The 15,102-nt window shown below is 38.1% G+C and overlaps 1 protein-coding gene across 4 annotated transcripts; it reads right to left on the bottom strand.

Moving 5' to 3' along the window:
- Positions 42–14,570, bottom strand: LOC109823862 (probable ADP-ribosylation factor GTPase-activating protein AGD14). Of its 4 annotated transcripts, none has more exons than XM_020390277.1 (12): positions 14,169–14,570; positions 14,015–14,076; positions 10,862–10,949; positions 10,722–10,783; positions 10,536–10,632; positions 9,950–10,381; positions 9,195–9,851; positions 8,934–9,065; positions 8,742–8,855; positions 2,155–2,232; positions 419–548; positions 42–343 (listed from the first exon to the last, which is right to left on the bottom strand). In XM_020390277.1, exons 1-12 carry the CDS (start codon positions 14,262–14,264, stop codon positions 294–296), a joined length of 1,998 nt encoding a protein of 665 aa, XP_020245866.1. In that variant the 5' UTR covers positions 14,265–14,570; the 3' UTR covers positions 42–293. The 4 variants fall into 4 exon arrangements, with proteins under 4 accessions (XP_020245866.1, XP_020245868.1, XP_020245869.1 ...); XM_020390279.1 differs by having other exon boundaries at positions 8,934–9,005; XM_020390280.1 differs by having other exon boundaries at positions 8,934–9,005; positions 9,228–9,851.

Here is a 15,102-nt window from a genome sequence, read left to right as displayed (position 1 = left end):
TTAATTCTATCACACCCCCTCCCATTCCACTCCCTCCCTTTGGGATTACTGTAATCATTCCCCTCCAAACCCTCTTTTGTATCCAAACCCACACCTAATGTTTTGAAGTGACGCTTTACCCGCTCTCTTTATGTCTCTACAGAGTGAAACCTAATATCATAGTATATGCAATTATATGCACTCCCACATTACAAATATCTATAATTGTTTGACTAGAAACTGAAAATGAGGGGGATGAAGTGTCCTTTTTAAAACCTTAGGGGGTTTTGTAATTTACCCTATCGGGTATCAACTTACTGGAGTTGTGAGCTAGGTGCTTGCCCTCCAGTATATGCTAATCCTCCTGAAACATTTGGGAAAAGTTATACAACCTCCAATACTTCCTATTAGAGATTAAAGAAGCATTTCTAAGATTCACCTTGGGGTACTGGAGGAGGAAAGGTTGAGAGAGAATTTTGCTGAAACCATGGGTCTGGCAACCCACCTAGAAAGGTAGAAGATAACTGGGGTTCCGGCAATGCTGCTTGCAAAGAGCTCATGTCCAAAAACTGCAAAAAGAAACAATCAGTGAAAGAAATTCATGGAACAAATTAGCGATTAAGGGATACAAGATACAATCTTCTAACAAATAACACTTTTTAAGTTTGAAAAGCCTACAACTAGAATTTTGTTGGTTGTTTGACACTAGCCAGTTAGCCATACAACCCTCATGTAAGATTTGTGTCAAAAAACTCCCAATATCTATGCCAAAGCCAACAACTGTACATAGTGCTCATCATACAGCCAGATACTGTCTCTCAAGAACCTATTGAAAAAGATACTTTTTCAGAAATCAAAATGAATAATAACCACAATTGTCTCCATCAAGAGTCACATAGAACAGCACTGCAATTGTCCACAATACTTGCCACAAGTATCAACTAAGAGTTGGCTATGCAATTACAACAATAATGTAAGAAATTTACGGAATTTTCATCAAACCCCAGACTGGCAGGTAGAAAGATTTACACTCATATTTAACACAGAACAAGAGCAAAGGCACATACACACACAAGCACAAATGTGCACCCCACCATCACATACAGACGCACGCACACATGCACACATGCACACACACACACACAGAGAGAGAGAGAGAGAGATCAGATATTTTTTGCAATTTGAGAATTGAGTTATCAACTACATGCATTAGGCAAACTCATTATTCAATTCGATAATAAACAAAATCAACATAGTTAACCTTTTCAGTTTTTTCCCATTTAATTTAAATAAATTATGCTACAGAGCCAGAGATAATCATGGAACCAACAACAGTCATCATTTGGTCACACCAAATCAGCAGTCATGCTTGGTTCAGACTCAGAGGTCAGCAGGGAAAGGAATCATCTCTAATATTGAAGTATTGCAACAGAGCATTCCTAGGTGTGAGTCTCTCAGGTGCTGATACCACCCACTTGCTGTAGGACACAGATAGTGATGTGGTGCCCAGAAACAGGCCTTGCATTGCCTAGTTCAAGGAACAGAACCGTTTCAGGGTCACAAGGTACCTTGTGCAACATGATGCAACTAGTGATCATCTCCACCAGTGCCAAAATTAATTCCCCTTTCAACTTCTTCAAGCTGCATTGTCTATTTCTTCTTGTTTACAAAAATGCATTAGGTAGCACTGCAACTATTTGTAAATGATGAAACTTTTCTAATGATACTAGCATTTGCTATAATTAAAAAAAATTATATACTATTACAATTAAGATGTTACAGCTAAGCTTATTATGCATTAAAAAAATACTGAAATGTTTACCTGTCATCAACGTTCAAACAAAGCAATGATGAAAGAAAACACATACTTTAACTGACATAACATACGAACAAGGTTACCCTTGAGACTCGAGCTGCCAATACAGGCTGCAGCCTCATGTGGAGATAATGGAATGACATGTATACATGAATTTTAGTTCCTAGAATCAACAATGAAGACACAGATAGCAAAAACTGTTTTTTTTTTAAGCATGTGCTTATTATTCAGGCTGTCTATGCTACGTGTTCTGCAAAGTGTTTGCAAGCCATCTCTTCAAAGTAACCCCAATCTACCAAGATAAACCAACTTTGTCAATGGTTTTTCAGTAAAATGGATATGAGTTATTATTGACATACCACATTGTTAGCTTCTGAGCCCGAATCGTATGGAAGATCAAATGGATTTGTTGCTTTCCATTCTTGAGTGGCCCTTCCCTGGAAAACAGATAAGCTCAATGTTGTTAGATCGGTCAACCAACATATGCTATGTGTACCTATGAATGTGTTCTAGTCGTGCCATATCCACCGAGTGTATAAATCATATTGGATGCAATAACGGAAGATGGATGTGATATTGTTAGACTGGTCAACCAACATATGCAATTACATTATTCAAAATATGTGTACCTATGAATGTGTTCTAGTTCTACCATATCTACTGAGTATATAAATCATATAACCTATATTAAGATGCAATATCAGAAGATAGGTGTGATATGATTTCGTTTATTTCATGTAAACTCTAAATGACGGCAGAAAAGGTGGTATTTATCACTGTGTAATATAAGTTATAAACACTTTATATGCCTAAATTATTTTTATTGACTAAGGCATAGGAGGTGTGTGTGTCACATGCATAACAAGGTTTGCATGACTCGGATAGGATAAAATAAAACACGCCCATGTCTCAAATGATTAGATGTTAGACAGGCAGGAACAGAGCCGGAAAGCAGTACCATGAATGTTGCGAACAAAACTACAGAGACTAAGAAGATGCCAAGATCACTGAAGAAGTACTTTTGTGTACCACTCTATAAGAATAGAGAGTCAGAGACACATAGAAGGTACAGGATGGTATGGGCTAGCAGAATCAAGATTATGGGCAATATGAAACTTTAGAAAGCAGTTAAACACATCACTGTTTTAAATATCGGCCGATAATCGATATTATCGGCCGAGTTATCGGATTTGGGAGCTCTCCGCTAGGATAAATTGGATTTTTAATCGGTTATCGTTTTTGTAGGTTTATCGGCGATTTATCGGCGTTATCGGCACTTATCGGCCGATAAGTAAGAATTTTTTATCGGGATTATCGGGATTATCGGCCAATTTTGACTAACATTATATTTTTTTCAAGGCTATGATGCAAGTTTCGCTTTCTACAATTTGTTAGTGATTCTAAACCATCGGACGACGGATCCTCTAAGACGACATACTCATTATTAGTATAACATCTGTTAATGTGTTGGTTATCCCCTTCATCATGATCTATCAACGTCATGCTATTAATTTGTAAACCGTATTATTCATCATCATTCTCGGATTCGACACTTGCATTATCTTCTTGATGGACCGTGTTAGTATCAAAAGCATTTGAAGTGCCCACAAACGAAGGACCGTTCATGTATTGTGATTATGTCCAATTTTCATCTTGTTACGGAGATAAAAAGCCGATGAAGTCAACTTCAAGGTCCTCCAACATGCGGGAGTACATTCCGTCGTGATTCAACCACAGTTTTAAATATCGGCCGATAATTGATATTATCGGCCGAGTTATCGGATTTGGGAGCTCTCCGCTAGGATAAATTGGATTTTTAATCGGTTATCGTTTTTGTAGGTTTATCGGCGATTTATCGGCGTTATCGGCACTTATCGGCCGATAAGTAAGATTTTTTTATCGGGATTATCGACTCATTTTGACTAACATTATATTTTTTCAAGGCTATGATGCAAGTTTCGCTTTCTACAATTTATTAGTGATTCTAAACATGATGATTTACATTTTGGTATGTTTATATTTCATTAAGCATGATTGATTACATTTTTTAATGTGATATTATATATACACATCATCTAGTATATCACTCCGATAAATACTACTTATCCCCGATATATCCTCGATTTCCGCTATCCGATAAGGATTTTGGCCGTCCGATAAATCCCCGATAACCGATATTTAAAACCTTGAAACACATGTTCAAACACCCTTTTTTTTGGGGGGGGGTTTGGGTGGGGGTGATACGGGTGTATCTTCTTCCTTGCTTCGGGAGCTTAGCAATCCTCATGGGAGCTTGAGGATAGATGATTCGCATGATATCTTGATAATAGAGACGTGGACGAAGTCGTTGAAGGCAGCAAAGGCGAAGCTTACATGAAAAAAACTGCAGGAAACATTTTGAACTCCCAGCGGTCAACCGCGCTTAACGCCGCGGTCAACCGCGAACGTGCACAAAATCCTGGGAGATCTCTGGACTTTTGGCGGTCGACCGCAGCGACGTGCGGTCGACCGGCCAAACCCTGTAATGGGTTTTGATTTCTGTCGATAGATCCGGTCGACCGCGATGGTCTCTGCGGTCGACCACGACGGTTTCCTAAGCCTTCCTGGTTTGTTTAGAACTCCGTTTTCCTATTTGATTTTGGTTTGTTTAATTACAAGTTTGCCATCCACAATGTAAACTCTATAAAGATGATTGTTTTAGGGTTCTAAAGAATTAGAGAAATCAGAGAGGTGAAATCCTAACCAAGAGATTAGGGTTTAGAGAGAATTAGGAGATTGATCTTGATTCTAAAGAGATTGTGAAAGAATGATTTGTAATCTATTATTCTCATAATCTAGAGAAGGTATTTTCCTTCGTCAAAACTGAATTGTTCTTGTGTTTTCTATCGTCTTCTTCTCAACCCACTCTTGATAATTCTGCGATCAATGGTGCTCGTCCGGCAACTCGTATCAAGTTAGCATCAGAGCGGTTAGATCCTGTGAAGGGGGATCCTGTATATGGTCCTTACTCGATCGCAATACAAGAAGCTAGACGAGATCCTTATTTCTTTGGAAGGAGTTCAGAGATCAAGGAAGAATAAGATGACTGAAAGGGATAGTTCAGCGAGACTTGATGCATTGAAAAAACAGATGGAGATAATGGGTTCGACTCTCACACAACTCATCAATCTTTTCTAAGGAAAGGATAAAAAGGAGGAATCTTCTTCGAAAAACAAGAAAAAACTTGTAGAGTCCGATGGGAAGGGCGAGGAATCTGATTCTGATGAGACCGAGATTGTCAAAACTGTTCCGCATCAAGGGGGTAAGGATTTTTACCATAATTTAAAAATAGACTTCAAGTTGGAGATCCTTATTTATGATAGGAGTGTCAACATCGAGAGGTTTGATGATCGGATCGAGCGGATAGAGACATATTTTACACTCTACAGATATTCATCCAAGGAAAAGCTCGTGTTTGCAACTTTGAAACTTTCGGGGCATGCATTGACATAGTAAAAATCCTATTGCAAGTAGGAAAGAAAGACGGTGTCATAGAACAAATTCAATGAGCTACTGAGAAAGCAGTTCTACCCGGTGGGATTCCTTAAGGAGCGTTGGTACAAGTGGTACGGCTTACGCCAAAGAGTCAATCAAACCGTTCAAAAATACACCACGGAGTTCCAGCAGCAGACGATGGTCCGACAGGAATATTCTGGGTTTATGAAGTACATGACGGGATTGAGTGATTACATCCGGAAAGAGATGAAGTTATTCACGGTGGAATTTATTACAGAGACGAGCGTGGAGGCTATTGCCATCGAAGGCAAGCAAAAGATGAGCAATGAGGCAAAGGGAGATGCAAAACAAACTGGAGGCGAGTCCAGTGGTTCTCAACCTAAGGAGGAGAAGAAGAAGGATGATCCAGGGAAAAGAGGGTTGATTTGTAGTCATTACGATAAGACATGCCACATAGTTAATCGGTGCTGGGAGAAGTATCATCATCTCAAGCCAAGGGGGTTGAAGGAGGAGAAAAATGCGTACGTGATAGCTCAAGTTCCGAAAAAAGTCCCGGGGATTGACAGAGCCCAACAATAGTCTTAACCATATGACGGAAAAACAAACCATAAAAGAGGACGACGATCCTAGAGAGCAGCTCTTTGTTCTTAAGTTACAGGTGAAGACCAGTTTGATAGATGTCATAGTTGATTCAGGCAGCGAGAAGAATTTGATATCCGAGATCTTGATTCAGAAACCGGGTCTGAATACAGTCAAGCATCCAAAGTCCTATCTATTAGGGTGGATTAAGAAGGAGATGGGACTGAGTGTAGATCAATGCACTTTCAGATTTGCGCTTTATGAGTCGTATATTGATGAGGTCACGTGCGACGTAGTTCCATTAGATGTTTGTCAGGTTATACTGGGTAATCCCTATTTATGGGAAAAATACGCGATCTACGAGAGACAGGCTCAGAAATACACATTCACCAAAAATAGTGAAAAGTTCATATTTCGTTCGTCATCTCTTCCAAAGGAGACAAACTTGGGGACGATGAACCGAGCGAAGAGATTAGTGAATACAAGCAAGAAGTTTGTTACATTATGTATTAGTTCTTATGAGGAGCCACTGAAAGAGGGTTACAATTTGGAGCGGAAGGTGACGTCGAGACCAGATTCCTAGCAAGACCAAGTGTTTTAGAAAAGATGGAGGAGCTCGCGAGTTCCTTCAGCTAGAGTTCTAACTTGAACGGGACTTCAAATTCCTAAAGGGGGTTCATGATACGGGCGTATCTTCTTCCTTGCTTCGGGAGCTTAGCGATCCTCATGGGAGCTTGAAAATAGATGATTCTCATGATATCTTGAGAATAGAAACGTGGACGAAGTCGTTGAAGCGGTAAAGGCGAAGCTTACAGGAAAAAAACTACAGGAAACATTTTGAACTCCCAGCGATCGACCGCACTTGACGCCGCGATCGACCGCGAATGTGCACAAAATCCTGGGAGGTCTCTGGACTTTTGGCGGTCAACCGCAGCGACATGTGCGGTCGACCGGCCAAACCCTGTAATGGGTTTTGGTTTCTGTCGCTGGATCCGATCGACCGTGATGGTCTCTACAGTCGACCGCGACGGTTTCCTGAGCCTTCCTGGTTCGTTTGGGACTCTATTTTCCTGTTTGATTTTGGTTTGTTTAATTACAAACAAGGTTTTAAATGTCGGATGTCGGGTTCATGTCGGATGGCTAAAATCCATGTCGGATAGCGAAAATCGGGGATATATCGGGGGACATTGACTAAATATCGGATTGTCATATCGGGTAGTGCGCATATGTATAATATCATGACCTAAATGTAATCTAAGCATTCATAAATTCAATATAAACATACTTTATAAATTTTATAGACTAGACATATAAAAAAGTAAATAATATATGAATTTGGGTTCATAAATTCTTTCTATCGGGTTCATAAAAAACCCTTAAACATGAGAACGAGTCAAACGGGTTTGGGTATTTATCACTAAACCCAAACCCGATAACAAAAAATAGATTTAAAAAAATTACCATATCAGCCGATTTTTTAAAGCTAAAAAATAGGCTGATATGCCCGATATGACCCTGATATTTTCGATTTGGCCCTGAAAACCAACATACGAGTTAAAAACGTCCATGTCGTGTCGGTCAAGCCCTCAAACCGATATGTCGACCAACATGTCAGACGTGTCGGCCGATATTTAAAACCTTGATTACAAGTTTGTCATCCACGATGTAAACTCTATAAAGAGGATTGTTTTAGGGTTCTAAAGAATCAAAGAAATTAGAGATGTGAGATCCTAACCAAGAGATTAGGGTTTAGAGAGAATTGGGAGATTGTTCTTGCTTCTAGAGAGATTGTGAGAAAGGGATTTGTAATCTATTATTCTCATAATCTAGAGAATGTATTTTCCTTCGCCAAAACTGAATTGTTCTTGTGTTTCCTATCGTCTTCTTCTCAACACACTCTTGATAATTCCGCGATCAAGGGTGCTCGTCCGGCAACTCGTATCAGGAGGGTTGTGAAATTAACCCATTTAAAAATGCAAAAATGAATCAATTTTTTCCCATTATATAAACTCATAATTTTATTATTTATTTTAAACCCACAACTTCTGGATTCACTGTGAAATCGAAATACAATATCCGATTATTCTATACTCATTTTAGAAAACAGTTAACACATGTTCAAACACCTGAAATGAGAAGTGTTCTGAGACAGGGCATATATAAAGAGTCAGAAGAAGCTACAATTGCCAATAAAATCAGGCAAGTAGCTTATTGACAATAAAATCAGGCCCTGAAGGAGATCTGGTAAAGACAGCCTAGGGCACATGCAACAAAACGACCATTAGGTGCACCGGTTAGGAGGAGCAAAAAGACTACCCAATGGCGCAACAACTAAATTCGACCTACATATGAATGCATTAAGGTGGCAAAATAAACAGAGGAATTGGCCCTTAGAGAGCTGGATGAGAAAAACGATACCAGTTGGAAAGATATGAATTTTTTACTTGGACGTTCATAGCAACTCATAGAAAAATCATAACAAATCATTCGGCACCTCTTGTGTCATATTGAACATACACCATACCCTGGAAGGCACGGATGCAATGAAAAGTTCCATTTACCATGTAAGTGGAACCGTGGAACATTCTGTATTGAGTTTGTTACGCACTCTATTTTAGAAGGTAAATCCAGTCTTACACAAACTTTCATTTGAAAATGAGCATAAGGCACCAAGAATTTTCACTCTTGAAATTTTTTGCTTCCCACGAATGGATGACAATAAAAAGTAACCAGACTAATTGCCTAACCTGTCACTTGAAACACAAACAGTTTGCTCTGACAACGTAAAAGGTTCTATAGACTACACAATTTAAGTTATGTTATTTGTGTACACATTTAAACAGATGGCCATGATCTATTTAGAGAATCATACCATTTGAGATATTCCAGGTTGAGGTAGTGATGAACCAGGCATTCCAGTAAGCACAGCAACTGCAGGAGCTTTATCATCCATTGCTGAATTAAGAAATCCATCACTGAACATGACCTGCACATCTTGCCCATATAAGATACGGGTGCAGAACAAGCACTTATCATGTGCACATCAATAGAAATATAATAGAACCTCTGGAGCCTTGCTAACATATGGATCAGTTGGTGTAAGTTGCCTCTGCATTGTATCTTGTAATATGCTGCTCTGAGGTAGGATGCCAGGAAAAATTTGCGGAATGTTTCCCGTGGAATCAGCAAAAGCATTCTGCAAGACAAAAATATATCCTTGCAGTCTCATTAAAATTCAATAATATGAACAAATTTCCCTAGCACCAAATTCATTTACTAAAACACCATGATGACATTAAGTACTTAGTACATTAACTTCATTTACCTTATTAGAAGGACATTGTGTTTCTTTCCGTACCTGTGAATTCCTCAAATCTTCATTCAAGCCAATTGCCCACAAATCATCTGCCAATGAAGATTGTCCAGGGCTTGCAGAATTTTGAACTGAGAACATCGATGAAAATAAATCAATGCTCCCAGTAGGAGCATCTTTTTTAACAGGATGTTCTAATGGAGGAAGCCCCTGACTTTCTTTAAAGGGAGATTCAACGTGATGGGGCAAGTCAAAAGTTGCCCATCTTTCAGTTTCAGATGAAAGTCCTGCCTGAGCTTTCTGCTCATTAGAGGTTACGGTTGAAGGTTGATGATTGAAATCAGCAAACAGATCTACAGATGGGTTTGGAAAGGAGTTCTGTGATTGCACAAATTCTTGATTGAAAAGGTCAAGATTTGTTTTATTTGCAGCAGAAGATGTATGTCGTAAAGGGTCTTGTGATTGCACAAACTCTTGACTAAAGAGATCCACCACTGATGTATTTGCAGCAGAAGACATCTGCAGAACGGGGGGCAAGGCTGATGTATCTGCTGGATGAATTTCAGGAGCATGCTCTGGTGGTAGAACAGAATCAATTAAGCTCCCTGAATTAACTGATTTTAGAGAGCTGCTATCAAAGGATGCAAAGCTTCCCGATGATGCACCTCTCTGAAAAAGGAGGACAAGACCAAGGTTAGTCTAAAGTTTCCAGGCTCATCTAATAGAATATAAAGAAGTGTAATAAAAAGAAGAAAAAAAATACTAACATGTATATGTGCAGCCCTACTCATGTCCTCCGTGATATTTGGGTCTGGTGACACACCCAATTTCTGAGATTTGGCATCTTCAGCTAAGATGTCCCTTACTTGTGAAGGGGAGCTACCATATCCCGGGTCATGGAAGTTTGGTGACTGGACATCAAACCTGAATTGATCACTAGAAACTGAATAATCTGACATTCTTGAAGAGCTCTCATTTGCAAACCTATCCTCATACATCTGTTCTGCCTGGCGACCTGGGCTGTATAAGAAACTAGAGATTTTCCCTTCATAGTGCCCGCGATCTGAGCCAGGCTTCCTAGTCAGCATACCAGTTTGTCTCCCATAGCGCCTTTCTTCATATTGATGGTCATATGGTGGGCTCTGAGAAAAAGAATGATATGAACTGGCTCTCCTATGGTCTTCTTCTCCCTTATGGTTCTGTTAAGAATAGGAATATCTTAGTGTTAAAATACATTAATTGTCATGTTTGAAGGAGCAAAAGCAAATAAATTTAAATAAACCAACTGATGCATGAGCAATTAAACCTAAACTACCATGTGATGTGAACCTCAGCCTAGTTAGATGCTATTACCTGTGTGTCTCTTGGAGGTTTATCAGAAGACCTACTTCCAGCATATCTTTTATCCACATAAACAGCTTTTATAAATTCCCTGATTTTGTCTGGGTTGCTGTAAGAATAATAAAATATTAATCAATTGTCATGATTAACAAGTAGCTACCGGCTCAAATAATTTTATACCATATGTCCAAGCTTCACCTGTTGGCAGGTAACCTCATTTGCTGTGCATCCCAGTCACTCAAAAACAGTTCTCTTGCACGCTGCAATCAGTGTCATGTGGGGAATAATTACAACCAAATTTACAAGCAAGCAGAAATCACATAAGCAAGAAGTATTACCTGATTGCCACCCCTTTGAAGAGCCTCGACTTCTTGCTTTGTGAATTTGGCCATGGACACAGATTTCACCCGGTGAGTAAACTCACGGCTGCATAATCATGGGAGGAAAAGTTAATTTAGAAAATTTAAGCTATCTCCAGATTTCTAGCATGCAACTCTTTCCAGTCATTTCTGTGCAAAGATGAGTCACTCCTCTAAGTAAATAAAGTATCTTAAAAGGCAGAATCGAATAAATAAGATGCACAAAGGTAACACAAAAGGATGCCACTTGTAATATGAATATCATAAAGGTGTTTACAAATGAACTTGACATTTACAAAATGAACCAAATTGTGCACATTAGCAGAAAAGATAGCTTCAAGATTTGAAAACTACGTTATGGTACTTTCAGTACAGTTACGATTCGCATGTCTTGCTTGCCTCAGTTCTTGTGAGTTAAAATATGTAAGAAGTAACAGATCAAAGAACCAAAAAAGAGCATTTTGAAATTTAAAATAAATTATACTCATCATTAGTTCATCTGTTATTTCTACACTCTACTCAATGGTTTAAAATCCCAGGTTGATCCCGAGAGAGAGAGAGAGAGAGAGAGAGAGAGAGAGAGAGAGAGAGAGAGAGAGAGAGAGAGAGAGAGAGAAGCCAAAGTTCCACAGGATTCAAGAGGGGCTGCTTAAGCTTAAGCTTTGTTCACTTCACTTCAGGCTTAAGTATCTTATATAGTGTGCCCAGTTCATAACTTCAGAAGGCAGAAAATCAGCTGTAACAGGGTAACTGATCTGAGCTGACGAAATTTCTATGTAATACATGTAAACATCTATGCTGAACTCGCTGGATTCACACAACTTTGTATTTCTATATTATGTATTAATGGATGCATATATGTATGTATGCTGTTCAGTCACGCACCAAAGATATATGCATGGGCCAACAAGTACATGTATATACACAATGTAAAAAGAAAGCACATCCATATTTGGTCCATTTCTAGTTTCAAGCACAGCTCATATTTATCAATTGATCCTAATATGAGGCATGGAAGTAGTTATAAAACAGCTTAGATGTTTGTCAAGGTTATTTGTAAAAGGTTGTTTCAACTGAATATAAAGCGAGGCATGAGCTATTAACAATCAATACACACCAAACCCTATCCATATTACTTGCCCGACCATATGTAATTTGGGAATATCAGGGGTATGGGTTTGTATGAACTATTAATTTTCTGAATAGCTCATGTCCAGCTTTATATGAGCTATTTGCCAAAGAGTCGGACCATACACAACATTTACTTTCCTATAGACACGCTCGGTAGGTCCCTCTCTCTACTTTAAGATATAAAAGCAAGCTACAGTTTTCCAACTTAAGCTTCCAGAAGCTTCATTAGCTATTTGTCTATGTTTTGGCAAAAATCAATAATTTGGTCACATTTAATACTCATTCTCGGTTTGCCGATAACATACATTTTAGCAAAAATTTAGGAGCATGCATGATTTTATACTGTATGGATACATGCTTTATGAGTCAAAGGGGAGAATAAAGAAAAAAATATAAAGTAATAATAGAACACAGAAGAGGTTAAATAAGTAAAAACATAAAACTTGAAAGTGCAAATCATCTAACCAAATTTAAAGATCAACAAGATCTAAATTCCAGTAATTATAACTAACTGCAAAGTCAAGTTTCCATGAGGAAAGGGATTATGAATCCTATTTTCAAAGTCTAATAATATGCTAGCATTTTCATGTCAGATTCTATTGGCATAATAATAACCCCATAATCCTCACCAAATTATAAAATTAAAAAAAAAACTGAATTGTTGCTAAAGATAACAAAACGAAGCCTTCACATATCACAAATAATAATAATAATTCATTTACCAGGCGCAAAGTACCTGGGACAACCAGACCAGGACATTTAACAATATCGAGGATAGTCTTTAGAGGAAAAATAAAATAAAATGATTTTTTTTCTGAGGCCTATACCTGTGTTCACCTTCTTATAATGAAGGCCAAGAATCACTTGAATACAACCGTAAAGAAATATAACTGAAGAAATAGTTTTTGCATTCAATAACTCATCAAGTTTCCAGTTATATTAAATATCAAAGCACTAAGCTAGTTTGGATATCAGAAATAGCTATACACAGAAATTGTGCCTTTAAAAATTAATTTGTACCACAGAGCCAAGATTGCTTTAGAAACATAATAAACAGAATTGGTATCACTTCAAACATGCAATAGATCTACTGAGGAATAGGGTTTATTTGCACATTACAACTCAGAAACGGAGTCATTCACACAGAGAACAAGATTCAATATTAAGGAACACCTGCAACACAACAAACCCTTGAATGGATCTTGACTAGAGCAAAATTAAGAGATAGCTAGTGAAGCACTAAGTTTCTGCAAATGAATACTCGTCTGGGTTATTTACCTTCATATAATCTCTTTCTATTATTGCTAAATGATTACTTCGTGTTTTGAGGAATGAGGATATTACGTTTTTTGTAATCGTATGAAAGTAAATGCTAAGTCGGTTACTTTTATGGTTTTTTACAATACTTCCCTCCCTCAATCTCTCTTGCAGTAGTCTATACGGAACTAACTAAACCTTTTAAATCAAAAAATAATAGCATGCCCTCTTTTTTTGTAATTAAATTTTCTCTAACTTCCTCACAATAGTTTATATGTAGCCAACTGAAGTACTGAGCATTACCCAAAGCATGTGTAGCAGAACGCCATAATGGGGCAAGGTGTACAAGAAATAGACGTAGAAGATCTTGGTTTGAAGCACTTAAGAAGAATATGATAATAGTTAACTTGAGGAGGTAAACCGTAATTGACTAGAATGGAAGAAATAAGATTCATGTTAGCTGACACCAAAAATTTTGGAAAAAGGGCGTGTTCTTGTTGGTGTGTTGTTGTTATGTAACAGAACACCCTCTTATGATGAATCTTCTTCGTATGGGTCTCAGTTACTAATATTTCCTCTTTCTTTGTAAAAGCATAAACTCAGCGCCAACATATATACGACAGTCTTCTTTAAACTCGCATTACAAATTAGGTACAAAATATCACTCACTGACTAAAAATTTATATTCAAAAAGAATAAGAACTTTCCCTAAAAATACTATAACTATTTGAATATCAAACTCACTGAATCCCGCTGCAAGCTACACAGACGAAAGTCCAAAAATTTGTACAGACATATTGTGGACCCTGCAGTCATATAGATAAAGTAACAATTCATCAAAAAAATCAAGAAAAATAACTAGAATCAGAACTAAAATGAGAAGAAAATAAAATAGTACCAAGCTGTTGCAATTGATGCATCTTCTATTAGGCGGAAGCTTCATCAGACCTCTAATAATCTTCTCGTTTCTCTCCTCCTCCTTCTTACTATTCATCTTCTCGAACTTCGATTACCAAAGCCTAGGGTTTCAATTCAGTAACTCTCACTAGAAACCTTCAAGCGATCGATCAGAGCTCCAATCCAAACCAAATTACTCCAGCTCCAACTCTAGGGTTTCAATACAGTACCTCTCACTATAAACCTTGACTCGATCGATCGAGTTCCTAGAGTTTAGCTTTTGAATCCACTGGATCTCGGTGAAACCGAAAGGGACGGATTTTGAAAATTAGGGTTTGGGGAGCTGGAAATAAAAAGAGGATGGAGATATTCTCTGGATTTTAGCGCAGAATTTCTGCTGTGATTGTGAATTATTATAAATTTATATTATTAGAGAGAGAAAAGAAGGAAAATGGTAAGTTGAGATTTTTAGAAAAAGAAGGGGGGTTTTGGTTAATTGATTAATTAAATGGGCCCACCCCGTTCTTCCGGTCAGGAAACGGACAGATTGGATGACCCAACTCTGAACCGGCGGTCATCGGCACATTGGAAATGGATATATTTTTTTGCAGGGTCTAAATTACTATCATGCCCTCCTGTTTTTGCTAAAATTACAAATAACCATTAAAGTCTGTGTAATTATTAGTCTAGGGCCTGGCCTGTAATTTCTACATAATTAATTAAGGATGTAAAAGTGAATAAGGGGCTGTTTGTTTCTTCTTTTTTTGGTGGGAAAGAGCCCGAAAGCTACCACAGATGCGACTGCTATGGCAGCTTTCGAGCTCCTCGGTCTCCAACCAAACGGATCCTAAATCATTATCATATTCTTCTTTTTAGGAAATATTATTACTATATTCAAGATCGATGAAATGAGAGGAGTAGAGTTTCACTATAAA

This window comes from Asparagus officinalis, chromosome 9 (genome assembly GCF_001876935.1).
Source record: "Asparagus officinalis chromosome 9, Aspof.V1, whole genome shotgun sequence".
Lineage (NCBI taxonomy): Eukaryota > Viridiplantae > Streptophyta > Magnoliopsida > Asparagales > Asparagaceae > Asparagus > Asparagus officinalis.
Note: the sequence above shows the minus strand (reverse complement) of the source record. Positions and strands in the feature narration are given on the sequence as shown.

What these genes read in the sequence shown, in the direction of transcription:
- LOC109823862 (XM_020390277.1), bottom strand. Translation starts at nt 14,264, where the DNA reads ATGAATAGTAAGAAGGAGGAGGAGAGAAACGAGAAGATTATTAGAGGT. An exon ending in GTAGCTTGCAGCGGGATTCA is followed by an intron (nt 10,950 to 14,014) that starts GTGAGTTTGATA and finishes ATGATTATGCAG; the next exon opens with CCGTGAGTTTACTCACCGGG. An exon ending in AACCTCCAAGAGACACACAG is followed by an intron (nt 10,382 to 10,535) that starts GTAATAGCATCT and finishes TATTCTTAACAG; the next exon opens with AACCATAAGGGAGAAGAAGA.